The sequence below is a fragment of the Dama dama genome, chromosome 28, assembly GCF_033118175.1.
Source record: "Dama dama isolate Ldn47 chromosome 28, ASM3311817v1, whole genome shotgun sequence".
Classification (NCBI taxonomy): domain Eukaryota; kingdom Metazoa; phylum Chordata; class Mammalia; order Artiodactyla; family Cervidae; genus Dama; species Dama dama.
In genome coordinates this window covers 39,490,873-39,499,988 of record NC_083708.1, presented here as the reverse complement: position 1 = coordinate 39,499,988, position 9,116 = coordinate 39,490,873, and the positions used below count along the sequence as shown (strand labels likewise).

At 40.3% G+C, this 9,116-nt stretch overlaps 1 protein-coding gene across 1 annotated transcript in view; it reads left to right on the top strand.

Annotated features, from left to right (window-relative positions):
* Positions 1-730: 730 nt before the first annotated feature.
* FIG4 (FIG4 phosphoinositide 5-phosphatase) overlaps positions 731-9,116 on the top strand; it is a 169,879-nt gene continuing 161,493 nt past the window's right edge. Inside the window, exon 1 of the mRNA XM_061131543.1 lies at positions 731-999. Within this exon, the coding sequence (XP_060987526.1) occupies positions 934-999 (66 nt within the window). The 5' untranslated portion in view covers positions 731-933. The remainder of the gene's footprint in view (positions 1,000-9,116) is intronic.

Here is a 9,116-nt window from a genome sequence, read left to right as displayed (position 1 = left end):
GGACCTATGGATGGGGGTCTATGATTTACTGACTTATTTTCTCTTTTTATTAAATATTCACTTTTGTACCCAATTTTGTATTCATAATTATAATACACTCCTTTTCACAAATATGGAAGGTGATGATCAAGGAGGGTACATGCACTGTCTATGTCCACATACATCAAAAGAAAGAAATCTTATTTTAACGCAGAACTCCAAAGCCATTGCTACATCGCACTACGTTACAGTCCGCAATTAATTCACTTTTAGAATTTAGGAATGGTTAAACTTATGCACAAACAAATATGTGGCAAAGTTGGAAACCAACTTTGGGTGCTTAAATTATCTGAGCCACACACCGTCTGAATAGTATGAATTCTGTTGAGTCTCCTAAGGGTAAAAATAGATGACAAAGAGATGGGAGGGAAAAACACTCTGAAGTGGAAGTAGTCAGGGAAAACAGACCAACTTGGGAATGAATCTGTTGGCAACTCTGAGAACCGCTTCAAAAGAAGCAATCCAGTCCCAAATTATCCACTTTTTCAAAGAGAAGGACCACAGAAGCGAGAAATTCAACTAAACCGGCAACGCTCTTCCCCGCCCACGTTTCCTCCTGCCAGCATCAAATATGGCGCTCTTTGCTTCCTCCCCCGGCAGCACGCAGGTTCGGGAAAGCTAGCCCGCCTCTCCTTGGTAAATCCTCCAGCCCCGCCCCCGCGCGTCTGGGGCGGGGCTTGCCTGGAGGTGGGGCGTAGGGATCCGGAAACACCTGAACCGTGTTAGCTAATCCCTTATAAATTTAGCGTCCAGGCAGTGCTTCTCCGGGCTGAACCTGGCGTCCAACTTCTAAAGCGTCTCCTCTTCGAATCGTTCAGGGGCAGCCCAGAGGCTGCCGCAGTTTGGGCCGCGGCCTGGTGCCCTGCCGTGGGGGCCCCCATATTAGCTCGAGCCATGCCCGCGGCTGCTGCCCCCATCATCAGCTCGGTTCAGAAGCTGGTCCTGTACGAGACTAGAGCTGTGAGTACCCCGCGCCGTGGGGCGCCGGCGGGAGGATGGCGGCCGAGCAGGTGTGGGGCAGAGACCGCATTCTCCCCGCCTTGTCCCCCGTTTTCTCAGTTCCCTCATCCCCGCAGAGGGGAATGTGTCCGGGGCTGGGGCTGGGGGTGGGGGCGGTCTTCGCCTTGTAATCGCACCCCGGGCACTGCTGCTTCTGCATGCGAACATTTCCACTTAAAAAGCCGCGGTCGGAGCACACGGGCAACAGGTGTTTGTGGTATCTCAGAAACTGCTAATGGAGCTTTATACGAGTTACTGAATTCTTTTCAACTTGGAGAAAGGCTTAAGAGTTCTGCAGTTACTGGTTGCAGCACAGGTCGCGGTGTGGAGAGTATTTTTGATCACGGCATAGCATTGCTGAGATTGATGTTAATTACGTGCGCTGTACTTGCTGACGTATTTCTCTTGATTTGAAAAGAAGGAAAAACGTATTTTCTTTAAAGACAGTCGATTTGTTTGGGTAGCATTGTTTTGCTTTTCCCTTGACTTTTCCAACACATTTTATTTTATTTCGTCAAATCGCCATGAAAATAGTTACTCGTAGAATAAGCAGACTCGTTTTTAGGTTACTAGTTGCCTAAAATTTAGGCAACATCAGTCGAACGTAGGCTGTCTCTATTAGGAGAGTATCAGAAGGTACTTATCCTAACACTTTCTTGGTTATAATTGAGTCGTAATAGCTTGTCTGCCTGAGGTCATCATTCATGTAGAAACAATGTTGACCCTTAGTTAATTTTGGTGACAGCTTCTTCTGATTAGATCCAGCCCAGAAGATGAACTCACCTAATGTACTGTGTATGCAGATACCCTCAGTTGTCCCCTGAGGAGAGCCATAGAGAAGTATCATTTTGAAACAAAAGCTTCTGCTTTCTGTACAAAGCTGATCAATGTCCCTAGTTAGAAACATACATACCATGTTTAAAACACATCAATTTCAGCCCATTAAACCGAGCATGCCTGAGAACTGGCTGATACGTGAATGTTCTAGCAAAATTCATATTATAGGGCTTTTCTGCTCAGAAACTTCAGTGGCTCCCATTCTGAGGAGAGGAAACTCTGCATTCCTTAAGTTGCCATTTAGTTACTGGCAACTAAATAGATCCAAGAAATTTTTAAAAATGGTGGTAGGTTGTATTAATGAGAATAATAGCTAATACTCTTGAAAGAGTTATATAGTCCAGGCATTGGTCAAAACACTCTACATAGTTCATTATTTAATCCTCATAAAACTTCTGATGCAAATATTGTTGCTGTTACTATTATTATTTGGTGAAGGAAAAAATGAGGCAAAGAGAGGTTAGGACATTGAATGGTATGGGCTGGTAACTCGTGCCAGGCGTAGATAGTGTGTAACTGGATGGCAGCAAATTGCATATATAAATTGAGAGTAAATGACTAGAAATTTTTACAGCAATTGGAGTAATTATATTTCAGATGAATCAGATAAACATAGGGCTTGTGGATGTCTTTGGTTTTTTGTTTTCAACTTTATTATGGAAATTTGAAGAAAATACAAAGTAGACAGAATAATAAACAGAATAATAAACTCCCATCTAGCCATCACCCAGTTCCAAAATTACCAACATTCTCTCATCCTCTATTGCCTATAACTTGTTCCACTTCCCACCCACCACATATTATTTTATATGGTTCTTTTTCTCTAAAATTTACGTAAATTGAATGCGCAAATCTAAGCTATAGAATTTGGACAGAAACATACATGTATAATCACACCCCTGTGTTGTCACAGAAAATTCTCTTGTGTCTATATCCAGTCACCTGCCCCTTTCCCCTCCTGGCAATTAATATTCTGTTTTTTAAGTGTTAGATTGGATATGCCCGTTAAAGGATTTTATATGAATAGAATTGTACAGTACATACTGTCTTGAGTCTAGTGTCTTTTGCTTGGCATCATGTCTTTGATGTTCGTCCATGTTGTATTAGTAGTTTCTTCTTATTGAGTACTCATCCATTGTATACATATTCCACAGCTTTGTTTATCCTTTAACAATATTGACTTAAAATGTTGCCACATTTAGACTGTTGTCTATTACTGACACGTGTGAGAGGTGTAGGCCAGGGAAGCAGTATGAACCAGGGGAAGGGCTGTCCTCCGTCTCAGGTCACATGCAGACAGGAGATAGAAAGCAGGGTAGCAGACACACTAGTACATTTAAGGTGGTTGGAGTGGAGGTCACTAACTTATTGAGGGCTTACCTCTAAGTGGCTATTTTAAAAGGTGCTCTGGGAAAAGCAAACCAGGAATTTATGGTAGGACTCCTCAGCTCACTCGTTTGTCTGAACATCCACACTGTTGGTATGAGCAGGGAAGAATACTGAAAAATGCCTAGGAACAACTCAAAGTAGTGTTTTTCTCATCACACTCAGGTACAGTGGATCTCACTACTACTTTTTTAAAATTCACTTTAATTTTTATGTTATATTGCAATGAAGTTGATTTAATATGTTGTGTTTATTATAGGTGTACAGAATCTTTTTTAGTTCAACATATAGATTCTTTACTCAAATAGGTTGCAACAGGGTGTTGAGTAGAACTCCCTTGCTATACAATGGGTCCTTGTTGATTACCTATTTTATATGTATTATTGTGGATTTGTTAATCCCAACCTCCCAATTGATACCTTCCCTCACCTTTCCCTTCTGGTGACCATAATTTTGTATTCTAATTTGGAGACTCTGTTTCTCTTTTGTCAGTTGGTTCATGGGCGTCAATGTTCAGATTCCACCAATATGTGATATTTGTCTTTTTTTCCTGACTTACCTCACTCGTTATGATGACAACTACTTTCATGCATGTTGCTTTGATAGGAATTGGCTCATTCTTTCTTTTTCATGACTGAGTAATACGCCATTGTGGACATGTACCACTCTTTCTTAATATATTCATCTGTCCTTGGACATTTCTCTTGCTTCAAGGTCTTGGCTATTGGAAGTAGTACTGTAGGGTACATTTGGGTGCAAGTTTTTTTTGTTCCTTTTTTTTTTTTTTTTTTTTTTTAAGAATTCTGGTTGCTATGAATATCCTGTTAGGAGTGGGACTGATGAAATATATGGTAGCTTTGTTTTTACAGTTTCGTAGTTCTGTATTGTACCATTATCATTCACATACTCCTGGAGAATCCCATGGACAGAGGAGCCTGGCAGGCTACAGTCCATAGGGTCACAGAGAGTCAGGCACAACTGAGTGACTAGCACTTACTTAGCAATGTAAGAGGATCCCCTTTTCTCCACCCCTACTCTAGCGTTTATTGTTTGTAGACATTTTGATGATGGCCATTCTGAACACCAGAAGATGATCCCTCGTTGTAATCTTGATTTGCATGTCTCTAATAATTTGTGACTTTGTACATCATTTCCTGTGATTTTTAAAAAATTAGTGTCAGTAGTACTTGCCTTTTCATATTGTCTTGGTGACACTTTGACCTTTGTAAAGATTTCTTTTAGAATACTTACTGAAAAATTTGAGGACAGGCATCTTGCAGCCCAGCCGTCCTTTTGAATATTGTCCCCTAAGCAAGTTTTCAAGTTGTTTTTGCGTCAAACGGCCACAAGGCGGCAGCATTTCTTCGAAGCCCAACTCCGCCTCCTTTAGCAAACAGAGACTCGGTGGAAGTCGTGGTTTAGGGTTGTATATTGGACTGGATTGTGCCAGAAGCAACACCCCAAAGCTTGGATCTTGTTTCCTTTTTTTTTTCTAGTTTGATGTATAGTTTTTCTTTAAGTAACAGTTATGTACGGTGTTCTGTGTGTATAGAATCTTTTACATTTGCACATATACATATATTGCTTGATCTTCAAATTCTTCTCTCGTAGAGATTATTACAGAATGTTGAGTAGGCTTCTCTTGGTATACTCAAGTCCTTGTTGATTATGTATTTTATATGTAATAGTTTTTATTCGTTAATCCCAATTTCCTCATTTATTCTTTCCCAACATCTTTCCTCTTGTGTAATGATAATTTTATTTTTGAGCGTTGTGAGTCTGTCTTTGATCAGTTGGTTAACTGGTATTAATTTTTACATTTTACCTTTAAGTGATATATGATATCTGTTTTTTCTGAGTAACATCTCTTAGTATGCTTAGAGCTAGGTCCATGTGGGTTCCTGCAATTGGTATTGTTTCCTTCTGTTTCATGGCTGAGTCTCGTTCCATTGTGGACATGTACCACTTCTTAACTCATTCATCTCTTGTTGCTGGCTTCCAGGTCCTTGGCCTTGTAACTGGTGATGCAGTACAGCTTTGGATGCATGTTCCTTTTTGAATTCTGTTTTTCCCTGGATTTTCTCATAGGCATGGGACTGTGGATCTTATAGGTAGCTCCAGTTTTCCTTAAAAAGCAGCTGCATACTTCTCTGAAGGGAGTGCACCCAGTTTCATCCCACTTGCATCTTAGGAGGTTTTCCTTTTCTCCAGGTCCTCTCCCCTATGGATTCTTTAAAGACTTATTGATGATGGCCATTCAGGCTTTGGCATTGTCAGCTCTCATTGTAGTTCTGATTTGCATGTCTCTAAGAAGAGGTGAATTTGTGCGCCATTTCATGTGTTCTTTTCTTTAACTAAATGGTGATAATAAAATTGACTTGTAGTTAGCTCCCTGAAAGTCAACCAGGTGTTGAATTTTTTTGGATTACCTACTTCGGGACATTTATTGACAGAAGGTTATCATTTGCAACTCTGCAGTTCTTGTGACTATTGCATGCCCATAAGCATTGATTTTAAACTTGCTATCTTGGAAAACAGCCACAGTGTGGCAGGATTTCTTCATGCCCAACTAATTACACAGAAAGCAGAGCCATAGAGGCCATGGTGTTTCTCGGTGTAAATTAGTGTGGAACGTGCCAGCACAAACACCCCTAATCTTGTGTCTCGTTACTTACTGTTTTTTAAATTAATTTAGTTATTATTAATAACTATTATTTTGGCTATTGTAAGTGCTGCTGTAGTGCAGATCTGGGTGCCAGTTTCTTTTAGAATTCTGTTTCTGTTTGAATATCCTGTTAGGATCGGGCTCTCAGATCTATGGTAGCTCTGTTTTCACCTTTAAAAGAAAATTAGTTCATTGTAATGGGAGGATAATTACTTTACAATACTGTGATGGTTTTTGCCATGTATCAACCTTTTAAAGACAGTTCCCTATTGTTCTGTCTTGTGGCTGTTACCATTTATATGCCACTGGCATTTTCTTCACCCCCATTCTAGCATTTATTGTTTGTGGACATTTTGATGATGGCAGTTTTGACTGCTGCAAAGTGATTCCTCATTGTAGTTTTAATTTCCCTGTCTCTAATAATTTGTGACTCTGCATCATTTCATGTGCTTTTAAAAAAAATCATGTGAGTAGTATCTACCTGGTGATATTGTCTTATGAAATATAGCCCTTTGTAAAAAAAAAGAAAGTTTTTTTTAGAATACTTACCCTAGACAATTTTTGAGGACTCATATCTTAAGTCCAGTCATCCTTGTGAATGTTAGTCCTCGTAAAGTGAAAGTGTTAGTTGCTTAGTTGTGTTCGATCTTTGTAACCCCATGAACTGTAGCCCTCCAGGCTCCTCTGTCCATGGAATTCTCCAGGCTGTTGGAGTGTGTAGCACTTCCCCTTCTCCATGGGATCTTCCTGACCCAGGTATGGAAACCGGCTTTCCTGCTTTGCAGGCCCATTCCTTTACAGTTTGAGACACCAGGGAAACCCAGTTTCCTGTGTGTCTTAGTTGCTCAGTTGTGTCCGACTCTTTGTGACCCATTGACTCAAACCTGCCAGGCTTCCCTGTCCATGGAATTCTGCAGGTCAAAACACTGGATTCTGTAACCATTCCCTCTTCTTAACACTTTTCAAGTTGCTGTTGCGGAGTATAGCCACCAGGGGGCAGCATTTTCCAACCCCCGCCTCGGTTCTCCGGCAAACAGAGCCTCAGTGGACATCATGATTTGGGGTTGGCAATTAGACCGAAATGTGCCAGAAACAACACCCCAAAAATTGTGTCTTGTCACTTCTTTCTTTTCTAATTCAGTGTTTAGGTTTTATTGGGTGTCACAGTGATGTGCAAGGCTGGATGTGTACAAAACTGTTACATTTACACATACACATATGTCTGTTGATCTTCAAATTATTTTCCATAGAGGTTATCACAGAATGCTGGGTTGATCTCCCTTGATATACCTAGGTCCTTGTTGATTATGTATTTTATATGTAATAATTTTTATTTGTTAATCTAAACATCCTTATGTATTTTACATGTAATGGTTTCTATTTGTTAAACCAACCTCCCACTTTACCCCTTCCCCATATGTTTCCACTTTCTTAATGATGATTTTATTTTGTGACTGTTTCTCTTTGGTCAGTTGTTTTTCTTGGTTAATTTTCAGAATCCACCTTTGAGTGATATCATGTGATGTGTCTTTTTTTTTTTTTTTGAGTGACTCTGAGTATGGTTAGAAATACTTCTCTGTTCAGTTCAGTTCAGTCACTCAGTCGTGTCCGACTCTTTGAGACCCCGTGGACTGAAGCACGTCAGGCTTCCTTGTCCATCACCAGCTCCCGGAGCTTGCTCAAACTCACGTCCATCGAGTTGGTGATGCCATCCAACCATCTCATCCTCTGTCGTCCCCTTCTCCTGCCCTCAATCTTTCCCAGCATCAGGGTCTTTTCCATTGAGTCAGTTCTTCACGTCAGGTGGCCAAATTATTGGAGTTTCAACATGCAGGTTGCTGTAATTGGTATTTTTTCATTCTGTTTAGTGGGTGAGTCATATACCATTGTGGACCTGGACCACTGTTCGTGCTTTCATTCTCGATGGACACTTTGCCTGCAGGTCTTTGCTGCTGTAACTGGTGATGCAGTGCAGCTTTGGATACATGTTCCTTTTGTAATTCTGTTTTTTTCCAGATATTCCCTTGGTGTGGGACTGCTGGATCATAGGTTGCTCTTGTTTTCCTTTAAAGGCACCTGCGTACTGTTCTGTGTCAGGAGATTTACCGGTGTCACCTTGCCATCACCTTATAGGCTCTGCTTTTTTCCAGGCCCTCTCCACCAGTATTCTTTGAAGACTTATTGATGATGGCCATTCAGATTGGGATGAAGTGAGCCCTCATCGTAGTATGGATTTGCATGGCCCTAAAAACTGGCAAATTTAAAGTATTTTTTTTTTTTTTTTTTAAGAAACAAAGTGTTAATAAAATTGACTTGTTGAAATTGGCTCCTTGAAAGTGGGCCGTGTGTTGAATTTTTTTGATTACCTTCTTCAGGACATTTAGTGACAGTATGTGTCATTTGCAGCCTTGCAGTCCTGTGAATGTTGTGTGCCCATGAGCATTGATTTTAAAGTTGCTGTTTGGGAAAAAAGCCCACAAGGAGGCAGGATTTCTTTATGCCCAACTCTAATTGAAAGCAGAGACTATCGGGAGTGGTGTTCTTGGGTGTGAATTCATGTGGAGTGTACTAGCACAAACACTCATAAGCTGTGTCTCAATATTTGTTTTTTTATTTAGTTTTAAAATTTATTATTTTAAAAAAATGTTTTTACTTGTGTAGAGAGTCTTTTCCAGCTGTATGTGTATCTATTCCTCTGTGGCTTCTTCTCTCGTATGGGTTATTACAGAGTGTAGCGTAGGCCTCCCTTGCTCTATAGTAAGACCTTGTTGATGACGTTGCTGATATCACTCAGTATATTAGACCTGGGTCACGTCTGTTGCTGCAGTAGACATTGTCTCATTCTCATTCTCTCTCTCTTTTTTTTTTTAACATTTGAACAGAACATCTAATTTTATTTTTATTTTCTTTATTTAAATAAGACTTATTTAGTTTTCTAACCCTCAAAACATTTTATATTGGGATATAAATGATTAACAGTTTGTGACAGTTTCAGCTGTACAGTGAAGGAACTCAGCCATACATATTATTTTTCATGACTGAATATTATGCCATCATGGACACATACCCCTTCTTCTTTAGCATTCATCTCTCCTTGGACATTTTAGTTGCTTCCAGCTGGTGGCGATTGCAAGTGCTGCTGCAGTGCACGTTTGGGGGCATATGTTTCTTATAGAAATCTGGTTGTTTT